Source organism: Bos grunniens, chromosome 12 (assembly GCF_055505025.1).
Source record: "Bos grunniens cultivar Pamir isolate PY7600 chromosome 12, Bosgru_T2T1.0, whole genome shotgun sequence".
Taxonomy (NCBI): Eukaryota; Metazoa; Chordata; class Mammalia; order Artiodactyla; family Bovidae; genus Bos; species Bos grunniens.
The window spans coordinates 73,286,611-73,308,134 of record NC_141176.1 but is presented as its reverse complement, the minus strand read 5'-3'; the positions used below and the strand labels follow the sequence as shown (position 1 = coordinate 73,308,134).

Genomic DNA, 21,524 nt, shown 5'->3' with positions numbered 1-21,524 from the left:
CCAGGCTCCTCTGTCCATGGGATTCTCCAGGCAAGAATACTGGGGTGGGTTGCCATTTCCTTCTCCCAAGCAAAATGCTGGTGGTGAATAAAACCACATTCAAATATATATATGCAGAAACTGGCCTATTTTATCAACAAACTTTTAAGTGAAAGAAAGTATTAGTCATTCACTTGTGTCCAACTCTTTGCAACCCGATGGACTGTAGACTGCCAGGCTCCTCTGTCCATGAACTTCTCCAGGCAAGAGTACTTGAGTGGGTTGCCATTTCCTACTCAAGGGGATCTTCCTGACCCAGGGATGGATCCCAGGTCTCCTACATTGCAGGCAGATTCTTTACCATCTGAGCCACCAGGGAAGCCCAACTGCAAATTCTCTGAAGGAAGCTTTCCAAGAGATGATTTCATCTCTATTTAAAATCTGGAATTGATGACAGTGTAAGATATGCTTGGATCATTTATAAATCAGTAAAGTTTTAAAACTCATGACTTTAAAAAAAGAACAACTAAATCTTTCTGAGCAATATAATCAGAATGCTTAGAACGTTTCATGTTTTCTGATTTGAATACTTCTAAAGTTTCAAATCTTAGTCTGTCAAATCAATCATGACATTTCAAAAATGAATTTATCTTTATAGGGATTAAACATAAGAAAAGTGGGTTTAGCTAATTTTACTATCTTATAAAGATAATACAATGACTATAAGACATTTTGTTGTTCAGTCACTCAGTTATGTCCAACTATTTGCGACCCCATGGACTGCAGCATGCCAGGTTTTCCTGTCCTTCACCATCTCCTGGAGCTTGCTCAAATTCATGTCCATTGAATTGGTGATGCCACCCAACCATCTCATCCTCTGTCATCTCATTCTCCTCCTGCCTTCAATCTTTCCCAGCATCAGGTTCTTTTCCAATGAAATGGCTCTTCAAAGTACTGAAGCTTCAGCTTCAGCATCATTTCTTTCAATGAATATTCAGGGTTGATTTTCTTTAGGATTGACTGGTTTGATCTCCTTGCTGTCCAAGGGATTCTCAAGAGTCTTCTCCAGCACCCCAGTTCAAAAGCATCAGTTCTTCAGTGCCCAGCCTTCTTGTGCCCAACTCTCATATCTATACATGACTACTGGAAAAACCATAGCTTTGACTAGATGCACCTTTGTCAGCAAAGTAATGTCTCGGCTTTTTAATATGTTGTCTAGGTTTGTCATAGCTTTTCTACCAAGGAGCAAGAGTCTTCTAATTTCATGGCTGCCATCATCATCCACAGTGATTTGGAGCATAAAAAATAAAGTCTATCACTGTTTCCATTGTTTCCCCATCTATTTGCCATCAAGTGATGGCAACAGATGCAATGATCTTAGTTTTCTGCATGTTGAGTTTTAAGCCAGCTTTTTTCACTCTCCTCTTTCACCTTCATCAAGAGGCTCTTTAGTTCCTCTTTGCATTCTGCCATTTGGGTGATATCGTCTGCATATCTGAGGTTACTGATATTTCTCCTGGCAGCCTTGATTCCAGAGTGAGCTTCATCCAGCCCAGCATTTCACATGCTGTACTCTGCATGTAAGTTGAATAAGCAGGGTAACAATATACAGCCTTGAAGTACTCCTCTCCCAATTTTGAACCAGTCCATTGTTCCATGTCTGGTTCTAACTGTTGCTTCTTGATATGCATACAGGCTTCTCAGGACATTTTGTACCTTACATTAATCCCTAATTCATATAATATAGCTGTGCCATTCTCTGCATGCAGGCAGGTCATAGTGTGTATATATGTGGCTCATCTGTTCTGTCTACAGGCAGGCCTCAAAGACATTTTGTATTTGGCTCCAGACCACCTCAACAATATGAATATCAAAATAAAGCAAGTTATATGAATTTTTTGTTTCTCTGTGCAAATAAAGTTTGTTTATACTATGCTGTAGTCTAATGATGTACAATAGCATTATATAAGGTAATAGTATATACCTTAATTTCCAATATTTTATTGCTAAAAGAATGCTAACCAGCTGAGCATTTATAGGGTAGTAACATCAACAACCACTGATCACAGATCTTGATAATAAATATAATAATAACAAAATGGTTTTAAATATTGCAAAAATTATCAAAATGTGACAGAGACATAAAGTGAGCAAATGCTATAGGAAAAATGGTGCCATTGTACTTGCCTGACACTGTCATTGTCATCTGTGAAAGAGATCTCTGAAAGAGATGGGAATACAAGACCACCTGACCTGCCTCTTGAGAAACCTATATGCAGGTCAGGAAGCAACAGTTAGAACTGGACATGGAACAACAGACTGGTTCCAAATAGGAAAAGGAGTACGTCAAGGCTGTATATTGTCACCCTGCTTATTTAACTTATATGCAGAGTACATCATGAGAAACGCTGGGCTGGAGGAAGCACAAGCTGGAATCAAGATTGCCTGGAGAAATATCAATAACCTCAGATATGCAGATGACACCAACCTTACGGCAGAAAGTGAAGAAGAACTAAAGAGCCTCTTGATGAAAGTGAAAGAGGAGAGTGAAAAAGTTGGCTTAAAACTCAACATTCAGAAAACTAAGATCATGGCATCTGGTCGCATCACTTCATGGCAAATAGATGGGATACAGTGCAAACAGTGGCTGACTTTATTTTTCTGGGCTCCAAAATCACTGCAGATGGTGACTGCAGCCATGAAATTAAAAGACGCTTACTCCTTGGAAGGAAAGTTATGACCAACCTAGATAGCATATTCAAAAGCAGAGACATTACTTTGCCAACAAAGGTCCATCTAGTCAAGGCTATGGTTTTTCCAGTGGTCACGTATGCATGTGAGAGTTGGATTGTGAAGAAGGCTGAGCGCCGAAGAATTGATGCTTTTGAACTGTGGTGTTGGAGCAGACTCTTAAGAGTCCCTTGGACTGCAAGGCGATCCAACCAGTCCATCCTAAGGGAGATCAGACCTGGGTGTTCATTGGAAGGACTGATTTTGAAGCTGAAACTCCAATACTTTGGCCACCTGATGCGAAGAGCTGACTCATTTGAAAAGACCCTGATGCTGGGAAAGATTGAGGGCAGGAGGAAAAGGGGATGACAGAGGATGAGATGGTTGGATGACATCACCGAGTCAATGGACATGGGTTTGGGTGGATTCCGAGAATTGGTGATGGACAGGGAGGCCTGGCATGCTGTGGTTAACGGGGTCACAAAGAGTCAGACACGATTGAGTGACTGAACTGAACTGAACTGACACAGCATTGCCATAAATGTCCAATTTTTTAAAGTATTATCTGTGAAGCACAGTTTAACAGGTATGCCTGTATCTCTGAGTGTTCTCACATGTAAATCAACACACATCAGGACACAGGTGAGAACTGATCTGCGAGAATGTGTTTATGTTCCCATGTTATCAGCTCCACTGAAACTGATCCATCTGTGTAAACATGAACATCTGTAAACTTTGGGCAAATGGACTGAGATATGTAGGGGCACTGAGGACTGCTCATCACCACAGGACTGTGAGTTCCAAACTCCAGTGAAGAGAACTAAAAAACCAGGGGACTTCCCTGGGATTCATTACAGTGGTTAAAATTCTGTGCTTCCTCTGCAGGAGGCATGGATTCGATCCCTGGTCAGGAAACTAAGATCGCACATGCTGCATGGCCCTAGGCCTCCCAAAGAGAAAAAAAGCAACTCAAAGAAAACCTGACTCTGATTATTCCAGAGTTCAGTCATCAAAGCTATAGTCTGAATGTCTTTTCTGAGTAACCAAAGGGTTTACCAATTGCCCATGGAGAGTGTCACCAGTATCAGTAACCTTACATTCTTCAATCTAAAGACATGTGGGGGACTTCCCTGGTGGCTCAGTAGTAAAGAATGTGCCTGCCAATGCAGGAGATGTGGGTTCAATCCCTAGTCCAAGAGAATCCCACCTCCTGTGAAGCAACTGAGCCCGCGCACCACAACTATTGAGCCTGTGCTCTAGAACATGGGAACCACAACTGTTGAGCCCACATGCCACAACTAATGAAGCCCTTGCACCCTATAGCCCATGCTCTTAACAAGAGAAGACACCACAGTGAGAAGCTCACATGTGGCAACTAGAGAAAAGCCCGAGCAGCAACAGAGACCCAGCCCAGCCAAAAATAAATAGATACAATTATAAAGACACTTGGAGAAAATCTTCTGTTATTTGCTTTGCAGTGGCCCCTTTCCATTTGTCTAACCAGGTTGCTCTCTGATGATGACATTTATTAGCACTTTCTCCTGGATCTCTCTTCACACATCAAACTCAACATAATCAACACCCAATGCTCCACACAAAACAACACCTTCATCCATCTTCCCCACTTTACTCTCATTATATCTTTCCTAGGCTCACAGTGTTTAAAAAACAAATTAAAATAAACTCTTTCCTTAATCAGAATCAGGGCAAATGAATTTGAAAAGTAAATAAATGCTAGCTATACCCCAGCACTCTGGAAAAAAACAAAAAAATAAAACAGTCTTAAATGATTTTTTTACTTTCTAGGCTTCTGTGTGTGTTCTTTCTGTTGTTGTTGTATTTTTTCATGTGTTCTTAAGGACACAGTTCACATATTTAAACAAAATGGGATTAATGTGAACATACCGTTATATGTGTTTTCATTAAATATTTCATAAAATATTTATTTTAATGCTTGCATAATATTATAGTACATGTGATCATTTATTTAAGAAATCCTCTAATGCTAGATATTTAGGCAGTGTCAAATAGTTAGCTATAATAAATAACTCTGTGTTAAATATCCTTGAAGCTAAATATTTGCAAACAACCATAATCATTTCCTTCACATAATCTCTCAGATATGAAATTGCTGAGAGTCAAGTGTGAACCCCTTGGACAGCAAGGAGATCAAACAAGTCAATCCTCAAGGAAATCAGTCCTGAATATTCATTGGAAGGACTGAAGCTGAAACTCAAATACTTTGGCCACCTGATATAAAGAGCCAACTCATCGGAAAAGACCCTGATGCTGGGAAAGATTGAAAGCAGGAGGAGAAGGGGATGACAGAGGATAAGATCATTGGATGGCATCACTGATACAACGAACAAGAACTTGGGCAAACTCCAGGATATGGTGAGGGACAGAGAAGCCTGGTGTGTGTCAGTCCATGGGGTCGTGAAGAGTCAGACACGACTAGGTGCCTGAACAACAACAACAAAGTATGAACATTTTCAGATGAAGTGGTTAAGCTGCTAACCTACCATTCAGAAGTATGTTACCATTTTTTACTACCACCCATTTCCCTGCACGTTCACAAATCCAGGTTATAGCTTTGTTTTAATCAACATCAACTTGATTTCAAAAAGTGGAATCACTTTCCCAGGATGTCTTGCTGGAGGCATAACAGCTCCTGGCTCCCTGCTGCCTGCACCTGCCCACTCAGGTCCATGTGCTCTCACTTCTCAGATTAAGCTCCTGATTGCCAGCTCAGCACCCAACACTCCACCCCAGGACATCTCTTCTACAAAACTGTCCTCTGTAACCTCTCCATCCTTCATGTACACGAATTAGAATCCTTGGCATCAGTAGGTAGTGGTGAGGGTTGAATGTAAAAATGCGTGTTACAACCTTGGTAGTTAATTTTCCCGGATGTTTTGCAGGTGTCTAGGTCTTCATTCACTGGATCAGGGCATCGTGTTTTTGCTTATTCTGGTCTCACCTCCTGGAATGCCTTTCACACCCATTTCCACCTGCTGAAACCCTAACCACATGCCATTAAGTCTGTCTCACATGTCTAATTCCTTGAAAATGCTCTCCCTGTCCCCTCATGTGGGCTTGTTCCAACTCTAACAGATGTTATATAATTTTATATAAATGTCTATAAAAACTGTGACCTCATTCTAGCTTACAAAGCTAATATAGACATTTTCTTGTTTCTTCAACTAAACTGTATTTGTTGACATCAATTCGATTGGATTTGACTGTATTGGATTTGACTTTTTCTTATTTGTATTACCTGTGGTGTCCTGAGACAAACTTCCACTGAAAGCTGAGATTTTTAACTCAGGCCAGAGAAATTTATGGAAACTCTATTACCATATTATTTAGGTATAAGGTAAATCAGAGAGAGACAGACACAGCAGATGGATCCTATAGCTGTAAATACAACTTCAAATGGCCAACACCTCATTCTTATGGGATAGAAACCTTCCACAATGTAAGTGGTTTTGGTCATTTTACACCCTATGGAAATGATGACCATTTTGTCCAAGCATTTACTCTGGGTGCTTTACATGTCTTATGTTGTTTAAGTTGTACATCAACCCTACAGGTTACATCCTATCACTTCCATTTTGCACAAGAAAAGATTGAGGCTTAGATGACTTAGTCTGTCTGAAATATCAAAGCCAGTAAGTAGAAGGATGGGACTCAAATCCATGTCTGTTGGCTTCTTTTCCATCTGCTGATGGGCCTCCTTATCACCTGGATGGCCTGACACCTTATTGTATCCCTCTATGTAGCTAGAACAGAGGAAGTGAGGAGAGGTGTAGTTGCAGTTAAAGGAACAGGCCTACCATAGAGATCTTACATGTTAAAGCATGATGTGGACACTGGCATCCATGTGAGTGGGAGAAAAGAGGGTACCTGAGGTCAGGTGGGCCGGCAGTCAGTAGAAAGAACTAGCACCCACAGCCAGATTGAGAGAGAAACCTACAGCTAAGTGGGACACATGGTGCCTGGGGAACAGGCCAAACAGACCTGATGCCCTGCTTGGGGCATCAGGACTCCCTTCTGATCCCATGAGGTGGTGAAAGAGCCGCACACACACTGCTTGGTCTGTGTATGGGTCACATACACTGGTCTGTCTTTGACTCCGGGTCCAGGCAGGGCTGAGCCTGTGGGAATCCCTCTTGTCCCTGCAGGAGGCTGGTGTGGGGAAGGCAGGAGCAGGATGAAAACTGCCTATAATGAAAACAGACTCCACTGGAAAGACACAAAGAAATACAGCGGAATCATGCAGAATTAGATTATCATGTAAAGGCATGATTTATAGAGAAAAAAAGTAAAATATAGTGGCACAGAGCATTCTAGAACCTCCTGCTCAGTCACAAGAGAGATTTGGGGATTCTTGAGTTCAGTTTTAAATTGTCAAAGGACATTTCTTGGGAATCACTGGTTATCAGTCATCAAAAACTGCCCATGGGAGAGAAAGGAGGTCATGTTCAGATGCAAAGCTGAGTCAAGAGGTCTGGGTGAGACTGAGACTCTGCTTTTCTAAGGAGCTCCAGGAGATGCAGGTGCTGCTGGCTCTGGCACCACAGCCTGAGTCACAGGGAATTAGGAAGCCGGCGGGAGAAGGGGGACAATCTGGGAGTGAGGGGAGTGGTTTTTAAGAAAATATGTAAAAAGGGGGGAAAAAAGTAAGAAACTAATATTTTTGCACATTATAGCACAGACTACTAAGCATCTGTAAAAATGTATCATCCAAATAATAGCCGTAAGCAAAAACAAAGAGTAATCGATCTAATTCAAGAGCTAGAAAATACTTTATTGCTCAGGACTGTCTAAAATGATCAAATCAACCACAAAATCATCTAAATGAAAAATGCAGCCCATTTTCAGACTCTCCAGGAAGTCTAGGATACTATTTACCTCATGTTGATTTTTTTTATGTTTGGCTGCGCTGGGTCTTGATTGCTTTCCACGAGCTGTCTCTAGTAGTGATGAGTGGGGGCTACTCCTGCAGTGCACGGGCTTCTCACTGAGGGGGTTTCTATTGTTGCTGTGCAAAGACTTCAGTAGTTATGGAACATGGGCTCAGTAGTTGTGGTGCAGGGCTTAGCTGCTCCACGGCATGTGGAATCTTCCCAGACCAGGGATTGAACCAGTGTTTCCTGCACCCCAGCTGAATTCTTACCCACTGCACCACCAGGGGAGTCCTGGTTCTTTATTTTCTTTTATTTTCTTTTTTTTTAATAGTTTATTTATTCATTTATTCTTTTTTTTTAAACTTTACAAAATTGTATTAGTTTTGCCAAATATAAAAATGAATCCACCACAGGTATACATGTGTTCCCCATCCTGAACCCTCCACCCTCCTCCCTCCCCATACCATCCCTCTGGGTCGTCCCAGTGCACTAGCCCCAAGCATCCAGTATCATGCATTGAACCCGGACTGGCAACTCGTTTCATACATGATATTTTACATGGTTCTTTATTTTCACTTGCTATTTCTTTTGTGATTAAAATCCTGCATAGTACCTACTATATTTTTCTATTGACTCTAACTTCTAGAAATCGGGACAGAAGAGGAAATGAGGGAAAGAAAATAAAGCCCCACTTCTGCTGGGCTGGTTCACTCTCATGTCCCCTCTCTCAATCAAATCCAACACCAAAGGGGTGTCCTGGAGTGACTGGGGCTGGGACAGATGAGCAGGAGAGGGAACCTGGGATTTACACAGGTGGGGTGAAATCAATTCGTGAACACACTGCCCGGGTATCATTTCCAAACACAGAAATGAAGCTAACAGTCATACTGAGAGTGGACCAAGGCACAGATCAAAAGTCAACTTACTGCAGTTATTAATTCACTCTCCAAATTCACTTTTCCCTCAATCATTTTAGAATCTCAGTAATCCTATAATTTGTAGGTTTTAAGAAGGAGAAATAAGAATCTGTTATGTTTCTAAGTTGTACTACAGGGTTTCTTAGATAATTCACATTTTATAACTTTGGGGAAAATTTAAGACAAGTGCAGGTTAACAGAATTACATTTACAACAGAAAATCTAACAGACACATTGTCTGAGAGTAAGTAAACATCACCTACAGTACTCTGAGGGACAAGATTGTATCAAGAGCTGTGTTTAATGTTTTCCTGACACAGCAGTTCACCTTTTTCCTGACCTACAGTGAAACTGGAAATAATTAGGAGGGAGCTTTTGCCCTGTGACTAACTGAAACTGCTCCCTAGGTAGCATTCGGCATTAAGTTGAATATTCTTTCATGTTACAAGGGTTTCATTCATTAAATTACAGCTACAGCCATTAGATGGATCTGGGGTGGTAAGAGTTTTAAAGATCAGTTCTTTCAGTTATTTATGGAGTTGTCGTATGTGTGTGTGTGTGTGTGTGTGCTGGTTCCTGCTTGCTCACACCTGTGTAACTCACTCACCCTCACAACCAGCAGTCCCTCAGCACCTTCTCTGTGTCCTGCAGAATGCCACATTCTGAAAACAATATGCTCCCTGATTTTAAAAAGTCTCAAAGTACTATGAGATACAGATCCCAAGTTACAAAGCATGTCAAAGGTGCTATGTTTTCTCTTAATTATGAAAAATTTACAAACAAAAATTTTACCTAACTATCTTTAAGTGGACAGTTTGGTGTTCAGTACATTCACACTGCTGTGCAACCAAGCTTGATTTTTTTTTTTTTCCTGCCTCTAAAACTGAAATTCTATACCCATTAAAGAAACAACTTCCCCTCCCCCAGTCCCTGGAGACCACCATCCTACTTCCAGTCTTCTTGACTTTGACTACTCTAGGAACCTCACATAAATGAAATCAGAGTATTCATTCCTTTTGTGTCTGGCTTCTTTAATTCAGCAGGATATCATCAAGGTTTATCCATAGGTCAGAATTTTCTTCCTTTTTAAGGCTGAATTGTAAGGATTTAGTTCCTTCCAACTTTTGGCTGCTATGAACATAGGTGTAACATAAATCCTATCTTAAAATAATATATAAGACACTAAGAGAGGAGCTACCCCACTATGAGGTAAGGGGCAGTGGCCAAGAGGAGCAACCCAACGTCCAAGGAGTGGCAGCTACGTGGGCACAAAAGGGCTGAGAGGAGCTACTCCACGTTTAAGATCAGGAGTGCCGGCTGTGAGGAGATACCCCTCATCCAAGGTAAGGAGCAGCAGCTGCATTTTGCTGGAGCAGCCATGAAGAGATACCCCACGTCCAAGGTAAGAAAAACCCAAGTAAGACAGTAGGTATTGCGAGAGGGCATCAGAAGGCAGACACACTGAAAACATAATCACAGAAAACTAGCCAATCTGATCACGTGGACCACAGCCTTGTCTAACTCAGTGAAATTGAGCCATGCCATGTGGGGCCACCCAGGACAGGTGGGACATGGTAGAGAGGTCTGACAGAATGTGGTCCACTGGAGAAGGGAACGGCAAACCACCTCAGTATTCCTGCCTTGAGAACCCCATGAACAGTATGAAAAGGCAAAATGATAGGATACTGAAAGAGGAACTGCCCAGATCAGTTGTGCCTAACATGCTACTGGAGATCAGTGGAGAAGTAACTCCAGAAAGAATGAAGGGATGGAGCCAAAGCAAAGACAATACCCAGTTGTGGATGTGACTGGTGATAGAAGCAAGGTCCAATGCTGTAAAGAACAATATTGCATAGGAACCTGGAATGTCAGGTCCATGAATCAAGGCAAATTGGAAGTGGTCAAACAGGAGATGGCAAGAGTGAACGTGGAGATTCTAGGAATCAGCAAACTAAAATGGACTGCAATGGGTGAATTTAACTCAAATGACCATTATATCTACTACTGTGGGCAGAAATCCCTTAGAAGAAATGGAGTAGCCATAATGGTCAAAAAAAAGTCCGAAATGCAGTACTTGGAAGCAAACTCAAAAATGACAGAATGATCTCTGTTCATTTCCAAGGCAAACCATTCAATATAACAGTAATCCAAGGCTATGCCCCAAACAGTAATACTGAAGAAGCTGAAGTTGAACGGTTCTATGAAGACCTACAAGACCTTTTAGAACTAACACCCAAAAAAGATGTCCTTTTCATTATAGGGGACTGGAATGCAAAAGTAGGAAGTCAAGAAACACCTGGAATAACAGGCAAATGTTATTGAAATATGGAATGAAGCAGGAAAAAGGCTAATAGTGTTTTGCCAAGAGAACGCACTGATCATAGCAAACACCCTCTTCTAACAACACAAGAGAAGACTCTACACATGGACATCACCAGATGGTCAACACCAAAATCAGATTGATTATACTCTTTGCAGCCAAAGATGGAGAAGCTCTATACAGCCAGCAAAAACAAGACCAGGAGCTGACTGTGGCTCAGATCATGAACTCCTTATTGCCAAATTCAGACTTAAATTGAAGAAAGTAGGGAAAACCACTAGACCATTCAGGTATGACCTAAATCAAATCTCTTATGATTATACAGTGGAAGTGAGAAATAGATTTAAGGGACTAGATCTGATAGAGTGCCTGATGAACTATGGAATGAGGTTCGTGACATTGTACAGGAGACAGGGATCAAGACCTTCCCCATGGAAAATAAATACAAAAGAATAAAATGACTGTCTGAGGAGGTCTTAAAAATAGCAGTGAAAAGAAGAGAAGTGAAAAGCAAAGGAAAAAAGGAAAGATAAAAGAATCTAAATTCAGAGTTCCAAAGAATATCAAGGAGAGATAAGAAAGCCTTCCTCAGTGATCAATGCAAAGAAATAGAGGAAAACAACAGAATGGGAAAGACTAGAGATCTCTTCAAGAAAATTAGAGATACCAAGGGAACATTTCATGAAAGATGGGCTTGATAAAGGACAGAAATGGTATGGACCTAACAGAAGAAGACATTAAGAAGAGGTGGCAAGAATACACAGGAGAATTTTACAAAAAAGAGCTTCAAACCCAGATAGTTACGTTGGTGTGATCACTGACCTAGAGCCAGATATCCTGGAATGTGAAATCAATGGGCCTTAGAAAGCATCACTACGAACAAAGCTAGTGGAGGTGATGGAATTCCAGTTGAGCTATTTCAAATCCTGGAAGATGATGCTGTGAAAGTCAGTATGCCAGCAAATTTGGAAAACTCAGCAGGGGCCACAGGACTGGAAAAAGTCAGTTTTCATTCCAATCCCAAAGAAAGGCAATGCCAGAGAATGCTCAAACTACTGCACAATTGCACTCATCACACACACTAGTAAAGTAATGCTTAAAATTCTCCAAACCAGGCTTCAGCAAAACGTGACCCGTGAACATCCAGATGTACAAGCTGGTTTTAGAAAAGGCAGAGGAACCAGAGATCAAATTGCCAACATCCACTGGATCATTGAAAAAGGAAGAGAGTTCCAGAAAAACATATATTTCTGCTTTATTGACTATGCCAAAGCCTTTGACTGTGTGGATCACAATAAACTGTGGGAAATTCTGAAAGAGATGGGAATACCAGACCACCTGACCTGCCTCTTGAGAAACCTATATGCAGGTCAAGAAGCAACAGTTAGAATTGGACATGGATCAACAGACTGGCTCCAAATAGAAAAAGGAGTATGTCAAGGCTGTATATTGTCACCCTGCTTATTTAACTTATATGCAGAGTACATCATGAGAAACGCTGGGCTGGAGGAAGCCCAAGCTGGAATCAAGATTGCTAGGAGAAGTATCAATAACCTCAGATATGCAGATGACACCACCCTTATGGTAGAAAGTGAAGAGGAACTAAAGAGCCTCTTGATGAAAGTGAAAGTGGAGAGTGAAAAAGTTGGCTTAAAGCTCAACATTCAGAAAACTAGGATCATGGCATCTGGTCCCATCTCTTCATGGGAAATAGATGGGGAAACAGTGGAAACAGTGTCAGACTTTATTTTTGGGGGGCTTCAAAATCACTGCAGATGGTGACTGCAGCCATGAAATTAAAAGATGCTTGCTCCTTCTAAGATAAGTTATGACCAACCTAGATAGCATATTCAAAAGCAGAGACATTACTTTGTCAACAAAGGTCCATCTAGTCAAGGCTATGGTTTTGCCAGTGGTCATGTATGGATGTGAGAGTTGGACTGTAAAGAAAGCTGAGCACGGAAGAATTGATGCTTTTGAACTGTGGTGTCGGAGAAGACTCTTGAGAGTCCCTTGGACTGCAAGGAGATCCAATCAGTCCGTTCTGAAGGAGATCAGCCCTGGGATTTCTTTGGAAGGAATGATGCTAAAGCTGATACTCCAGTACTTTGGCCACCTCATGCGAAGAGTTGTCTCATTGGAAAAGACTTTGATGCTGGGAGGGATTGAGGGCAGGAGGAGAAGGGGGCAACAGAGGATGAGATGGCTGGATGGCATTACCAATTCGATGGACATGAGTTTGGGTGAACTCCATGATTTGGTGATGGACCAGGAGGCCTGCTGTGCTGTGATTCATGGGGTCACAAAGAGTCAGACAAGACTGAGCGACTAAACTGAACTGAACTGAAGGAAAAATTGAGTGTCTCGGAGATTTATTAGAATTGGCTCAGAAAACAAGATCTCCACCATCCAGATGATGCAGGGGAAGGGTTTCTGAGGTAGTTGACCAGCGTGTGCACTGGGTACAGGGAGGACGTGGCTTTGAGAGAACCTACACACAATCCGAGTGCAGGGGGGCATGTGTATAAGTCAGAAGACACACTGGTTGCAGAAGAAGATGGGGAAGAGCTTCTTACCACCTTGTCTGTTCTGGTTTAGTCTCTTCAAAACTCTTTCCTGGTCCCAGCTGAGGGCCTCAAGCTGAGTGTGGAAGGAACATCACCAGCAAACATGGATGCTGGCAGGCCCAGGTCACAAGCCTCTCTGCTGTCTCCCACACAGATCTTCTCTTTTCCCTTCCATTTGCTTTTGACTTTGAGCCAGTCTCTAGACCTTGCCTCCATCTGAGGCCCTGGTTCCTCACTCCTGACTGGGTCATTATTCAGGCTTTTCTCTGCTGGACACAAGGTTGCCCCATGGCCCCTGTGGGAGTGGACTTGAGACTATGCTCTGGTTCCAGCAGCAGCTTACCTAGCCCAGTAAGGATCAGATCTGTTCTAAAGAAAGAATCATTATGTGGGGGGAGGACAGGGAGATGGCAACTCAGTGTGGGTGAGTGGAGGACAAGGCTATAGGAAGGTCTAAGGGACAGAGAAGGAGGCTGCAATCAGAGGGTACCATAGGAGGAGGAGGAGATTTCAGAAATACAAACAAGAAAAGATAGAAAGGAATGAGATATTGGAGAGTTAGGGCCAGGAAGATAACGCTGACATCCAAGACTGTGTATGAATAATCAGGTGTGATATATAGTGTCCTGGGTCAGGTTAAGATGGAGCCAGGGCCCGTCAACTACCATGAGCGACTTCACAACACACAGAAAAAATTGCTGGCATCTCCATTTCATGGTCAGTTTCCAAGAAGATTCACCTATAATGTCACTGATCTCATCCGCATCCATTAGGAACAGAGTCCCCCTGACACACTGACAAGGAAGCCAAGAGCAGATGTGGTGCTAAATCTTTAGCTGGATTTAAAGAGGCAAATGGCTTAAACTAACCTTTTGTCCTGAGTGAATGAGTAGTCCCAGGTTCCTCAATACCAGAGGCCCATACGAGCTGTATCTGAAGTTAATATAATCAAAGTCAATGCATCCTCCATGAGGCCAGGATGGTGGTGGACGATACTCAAGTTCCCAGGGTGCTTCTTTCTCAAGGTCTGCATATTCAATCCCCCTTTCTACTGAAATCATCTGAAACACATATGACATCACATGAATTAGTGTCAGAGGGTCTTGTTTATGGATGTTCACAGATTATAAATGAAATATTCTGCTTTTATATCTTCATATTTGCTTTTCTATGATTCAGAATATCTCAGGTCTTAGCATGTGCAATCAGACTCCTACTTCTGTCCTTTGTGGATGCTATATTAAATAAACCTCAAAACACTGGCTTTTTTTCTTTTACCAAAAATAAGGAATTACCCATTCAAAAAGAAATATAAACAAGCTGCTGAGAAATTAGCTTATATTGTCTCCAGAATTTCAGAACCTCCCTCCTACAGAAACTTTTATTGTATTTGAAGACAGTTTGTGAGGAATGTAAAACCTTTGACATGGCATACATATGACTGAGAAATATATATATATATATATGTTTTATTATTTTACATTAACTTTAAGCAGATAGAAAGTAGAGTCACCCAGCCATGTTCAACTTTTTGTAACATCATGAACTGTAGCCTGCCAGGCTTCTCTGTCCATGGGGATTCTCCAGGCAAGAATACTAGAGTGGGTAGCCATTCCCTTCTCCAGCGGATCTTCCCAACCCAGCAATCAAACCAGAGTCTCCTGTGGCTCCTGCATTGCAGGAGCATTTGAGCCACTAGGGAAGCCCTTAAGCTGATGGAGGAGAATGTTAAAAACTTTGTAAAATGATGTAAAAGTAACGGTTTTATTATTTTACATAAGAATTGTTTTTATGCCACGTAACAGCAAGAAGACCTGAAAAGGCTAAGAACAGAAAGATAAACATCACCATGTTCTCAACTTCAGCACTTTGCCTGACGCACCACTGGAACATCCCCGTGAGCGTGAGAGTGAGAGACAGGACCAGGCCAACCTCCCCGAGATCCAAAGCTAAATGAGGAAGAAGAGGAATAAAGTCAGTCTACTTCTCAACTCCTCACACAGGTCCTTCTGTCACTCTACAAAGAAGACTCCTTTATTTTTATGATTTTTATTGGAGTATAGTTGATTTACAAAGTTTTGTTAGTTTCAGGTGTATAATAAAGTGAATTAGCCAGACATAAACATATAATCTGCTCTTTTAAAATTATTTTCCCATATATGTCATTGCTGCTGCTGGTGCTAAGTCGCTTCAGTCGTGTTCGACTGTGTGTGACCCCATAGATGGCAGCCCACCAGGCTCCCCGATCCCTGGGATTCTCCAGGGGAGAACACTGGAGTGGGTTGCCATTTCCTTCTCCAATGCATGAAAGTGAAAAGTGAAAGTGAAGTCACTCAGTCGTGTCCGACCCTTAGAGCCTACCAGGCTCCTCCATCCATGGGATTTTCCAGGCAACTGGAGTGGGTTGCCATTGCCTTCTCCTATATATGTCATTACAGGGTATTAAATAGAGTTCCCTGTGCTATACAGTAGGTACTTTTTAGTTATCTATTTTATATATAGTAGTGAGAAGATTCCTTTAAAGTATTTAAATCATTTATATGTGATGATAGTCTTACTCATAATATTACTTCTGTTGTATGAGACAATAACACAGAAAAAAAAAAAAAAAATGAGGGACTTCCCTAGTGGTCCAGTAGCTAAGACTCTGAGCTCCCAATGCAGGGGGCCCAGGTCTGATTCCTGGTCAGGGAACTAGACTCCACATGCCACAAGTAAGAGTTCATATGCTGCAACTAAAGTCCTGCCTGCTACAACTAAGACTAAAACTCCCGCGTGCCCCAACTAAGACCCAGTACAGTCAAATAAACAAGTAAATTTTCAAAAAAATTATGAATTCAGAAAGAACTAACAAAGTTGTTGGTGTTCAGTCACTAAGTCATGTCTTACTCTGTGACCCCATGGACTGCAGCATGCTAGGCTTCCCTGTCCTTCACCAACTCCTGGAGCTTACTTAAATTTATGTCCATTGAGTTGGTGATGCTATCCAACCATCTCATCCTCTGTTGCCCCCTTCTCTTCCTGCCTTCAATCTTCCCCACTATCAGGGTCTTTTCTAATGAGTTAGCTCTTCGCATCAGGTGGCCAAAGTACTGGAGCTTCACCTTCAGCATCAGTCCTACCAGTGAATGTTCGGGTTTAATTTCTGTTAGGATTGACTGGTTTGATCTCCTTACAATCCAAAGGACTCTCAAGAATCTTCCCCAACACCACAGCTTGAAAGCATCAATTCTTTGACCCTCAACCTTCTTAATGGCCCAACTCTTACATCCGTTGACAACTGTTATATGACTACTGGAAAAAACAGAGCTTTCACTATTGAGACCTTTGTTGGCAAAGTGATGTCTCTAACTTTTTAATATTTTGTCTAGATTTGCCATAGCTTTCCTTCCAAGAAGCAAATGTCATTTCATCCATGGGTACAGTCACAGTTCACAGTGATTTTTGGAACCCAAGAAAATAAAATCTGTCACTGCTTTCAGTTTTTCCCCATGTATTTGCCACAATGTGATGGAACTGGATGCCATGATCTTAGTTTTTTGAATGCTGAGTTTTAAGCCAGCTTTTTCACTCTCCTCTTTCACTTTCATCAAGAGACATTTTAGTTCTTGACTTTCTGACATTAGAGTGGTATTATCTCCATATCTGAGGTTACTGATATTTCTCCTGGCAATCTTGATTCCAGCTTGTGCTTCATCCAGCCTGGCATTTTGTGTGATGTATTCTGCATATAAGTTAAATAAATATAGTGACAACATACAGCCCTGTTATATTCCTTTCCCAATTTTGAACCAGTCCATTGTCCCACATCCAGTTCTAACTGTTTCTTCTTGACCTGCATACAGGTTTCTCAGGAGACAGGTAAGGTAGACTGGTATTCTTATCTCTCTCAAAATCTTCCACAGTTTTTTGTGATCTACACAAAGCCTTTCACATAGTCAATGAAGCGGATGTTTTTCTGGAATTCTCTTGCTTTCTCTATGATCCAGTGAAGCTTGGCAATTTGATCTCTGGTTCCTCTGCTTTTTCTAAACCCAATTTGTACAGCTGGAAGTTCCCAGTCCATGTAATGCTGAAGTTTTGTTTGAAGGATTTTGAGTATAACTTTACTAGTAGGTAAAATGAGTGCAATTGTATGATAATTTGAACATTCTTTGGCATTGCCTTTCATTGGGATTGAAATAAAAACTGACCTTTTCCAGTCCTATGGCCACTGCTGAGTTTTCCAAATTTGCTGGCATATTGAGTGCAACACTTTCACAGCATCATCTTTTAGGATTTGAAATAGCTCAACTGGAATCCCATTACCTTCACTAGCTTTGTTCATAGTGATGCTTCTTAAGGTCCACTTGACTTCGCATTCCAGGATGTCTGGCTCTAGGTGAGTGATCACAATATCATGGTTATCCAGGTCATTAAGATCTTTTTTGTACAGTTCTTCTCTGTAGTCTTGCCACCACTTCCTAATCTCTTCTGCTACTCTGAGGTCCTTACCATTTTTGTCCTTTATTATATTAATCCCACCTGGACTGAGATACACTTAACTGTATAATATAGGTGAGGATGTCATTGTTCAGATTTTTATCCATATGCTTCAATTATCATTATGCAATTTCACTTTCTACATCCAATGTAGCTGCAGTTGAAATCACAAAAACAAAGCAATAGGTTCTAAGAGCCAGTGCTTTTAAATCTAAAATATTACTCTCATTTTTGCATTATTAAGGACTGTGATTTAGGGTTATTGCTATGGAATAGTGAGGGATGGTGAATTCATGCCATACACTCCAAAAACTGCTTATCTGGGACCCACACAGCAGTGAGGATAGTGTTTTGCTACAGAGAATCTTTCTCAGCCCAGTACACCAGACACACACAATCAAGAGACCAACATAGCCCTAAAGCTAAAATCTAAAACCTAAGTTGCACAAAAAGCTTAATAGTAAACTTGGTTTTCTCCATCCAACTACAGGACACTACCTGGAATGTTCAGAAGGTCATCCTGCTACAGTTATGTAGACCTCAACCCATTCAAAGAAAGATAAAACGATAAAAGATCTCAAGGAAAACTTACTGAAAACTAACAAACAAGCAAACTACTCAAAGCAATCTAGAGATTCAATGAAATCCCTATCAAATTACCAATGGCATTTTTCACAGAATTAGAACAAAAAAGCTTACACTTTGTATGGAAACACAAAATACCATGAATAGCTAATGTAATCTTGAGAAAAACAAAGAAGAAAAATGAAACTAGGAAGAATCACATACCCTGTCTTCAGATCATGCTACAAAGCTACAGTAATTGAAACAGTATGCTACTGGCTCCAAAACCAGAAATACAGATCAATGGAACAGGACTGAAAGCCCAGAGATAAACCCACACACCTGTGTCACCTATGAGAAATGAAGCAAGGATATACAATGGAGAAAAGACAGTCTGCTCAATAACTGGTGCTGGGAAAACTGGACAGCTACATGTAAAAGAATAAACTTAGAACACTCCCTAACATCATACACAAAAATAAACTCAAAATGGATTACAGCCTTAAATGTAAGACAAGACACTAAAATCTCTTAGATTAAAACATAGGGAGAACTCTCTGACATAAGTTGCAGCAAGCTTTTTTTTTTACCCACCTCTTAGAGAAATGAAAATAAAATAAAACATAAACAAACAGGACCCAATTAAGCTTAAAAGCATTTGCACAGCAAATAAATCCATAAAAAATACCAAAGACAACCTGCAGAATGGGGAAAATATTTGTAAATGAAGTAACTGACAAGGGATTACTCTCCAAAATATGCAAACAGTTTATGCAGTCCAATATCAAAAATAAATAAATAAATGCACAACAACAACAAGGAAAAAAAAAAACAGGCAGATTAAAATAGACATTCTCCAATGAAGACATGCAGATGGCCAAAAAGCACAGAAAAAGATGGTCAACATATTTAATTATTAGATAAATGCATATCAAAACTATAGTGGAAAAAAATGAAAAAAAGAAAAAAAAAAGCAAAAAACTACAGTGAGGTTTCACCTCACACCAGTCAGAGTGACCATCATCAAAATGTCTCAGTTGAGTTCAATCACTCAGTTGTGTCCGACTCTTTGCAACCCCATAAACTGCAGCACACCAGGCTTTCCTGTCCATCACCAACTCCTGAAGCTTACTTAAACTCATGTCCATTGAGTCAGTGATACCATCCAACCATGTAATCCTCTGTCGTCCCCTTCTCCTCCTGCCTTCAACCTTTCACAGCATCGGAGGCTTTTCCAATGAGTCAGTTCTTCACATCAAGTGTCAAGTACTGGAGCTTCAGCTTCAGCATCAGTCCTTCCAATGAATATTCAGAATTGATTTTCTTTAGGATGGACTGGTTGGATTGCCTTGCAGTCTAAGGGACTCTCAAGAGTCTTCTCCAACACCACAGTTCAAAAGCATCAATTCTTTGGCACTCAGCTTTCTTCATAGTCCAAATCTTACATGCATACATGACTACTGGAAAAATCATAGCTTTGACTAGATGGACCTTTGTTGGCAAAGTAATGTCTCTGCTTTTGAATATGCTATCTAGGTTGGTCATAACTTATCTTAGAAGGAGCAAGCATCTTTGAATTTCATGGCTGCAGTCACTATCTGGAGCCTCCAAAAAAAATTATCTCACTGTTTCCATTCTTTCCCCATCCATTTGCCATGAAGTGAAAGGGCTGGATGCCATGAGCTTTGTTTTCTGAACGTTGAGTTTTAAGCCAACTTCTTCACTCTCCTCTTTCACTTTCCTCAAGAGGCTCTTTAGTTCTTCTTCACTTTCTGCCATAAGGGTGGTATCATCTGCACATCTGAGGTCATTGATATTTGTCCCAGAAATCTTGATTCCAGCTTGTGCTTCCATCCAGCCTAGCATTTCTCATGATGTACTCTGCATGTACATTAAATAAGCAGGGTGACAATATACAGCCTTGACGTACTCCTTTTCCTATTTGGAACCAGTCTGTTGTTCCATGTCCAGTTCTAACTGTTGCTTCTTGACCTGCATACAGATTTCTCAGGAGGCAGGTCAGGTGGTCTGGTATTCCCATCTCTTTCAGAATTTTCCACAGTTTGTTGTGATCCACACAGGCAAAGGCTTTGGCATTATAAATAAAGCAGAAGTAGATGTTTTTCTGGAACTCTCTTGCTTTTTCAATGATTCAGCAGATATTGGCAATTTGATCTCTGGTTCAAAAAGTCTACAAACAGTAAATACTGGAGAATATGGGGAGAAAAGGGAACCCTCCTACACTGTTGGTGGGAATGTAAACTGGTACAGCCACTATAGAGAACAATATGGAGGTTCCTTTAAAAACTAAAAATAGAGCTACCATATGATCTAGCAATCCCACTCCTGAGCATATATCCAGAGAAAACCATAATTCCTGAAGATACATCCATGCTTACATTCACTGCAGCACCATTTACAATAGCCAGGACATGGAAGCAAGCTAAATGCCTGTCAACAGAGCAGTGGACAAGGAAGATATGGTGCCATACATACAATGGAATATTAACAAGCCATAAAAATGGATGAAATAATGCCATTTGCAGCAACATGGCTGGACCTAGAGATTTGCGTAATGAATATTTCATACTGTCTGAAGTAAGTCAGACAGAGAAAAATAGAATATGATATTGCTTATATGTAGACTCTAACAACAGGCTACAAATGAATTTATGTGCAAAACAGAAATAGAGTAACATATGTAGAAAATAAACTTATGGTTACCAGGGGATAAGGGAGGGGAGGGATAAACTGGAAGACTAGGATTGACACACACACACTACTATATATAAAATATTAAAATAGATTACTAATAAGAAACTACTGTAAAGTATAGAGAATGCTGTAATGACCTACCTGGGAAAAGAATCTAAAAAAGAATGAATATATGTATAGCACATTGACTTTACAATACATCAGAAACTAAGACAACAGTGTACATGAACTATACCCCAATAAAACTTAAAATAAAAATGAAAGAATGGCCTGAGCGAGCCAAAGCAGGGGCCCAAGGCACCACAGGTCTGCTGGAGCAGGCACGTCATACCTGGTCTTT

General features: G+C 40.9%; 1 protein-coding gene across 3 annotated transcripts in view; it reads right to left on the bottom strand.

Annotated features, from left to right (window-relative positions):
- LOC147361895 (ATP-binding cassette sub-family C member 4-like) overlaps positions 1 to 21,524 on the bottom strand; it is a 228,591-nt gene that overhangs the window by 109,432 nt on the left and 97,635 nt on the right. For 2 of the 3 annotated variants that reach the window (XM_086330212.1, XM_086330213.1), the window contains exons 24-25: positions 15,272 to 15,372; positions 14,293 to 14,484 (exon numbers count right to left, since the gene is read on the bottom strand). The exons of the other annotated variant lie outside the window; for it this stretch is intronic. In XM_086330212.1, the coding sequence (XP_086186338.1) occupies positions 14,293 to 14,484; positions 15,272 to 15,372 (293 nt within the window). The remainder of the gene's footprint in view (positions 1 to 14,292; positions 14,485 to 15,271; positions 15,373 to 21,524) is intronic. 3 annotated transcript variants of the gene reach the window in all.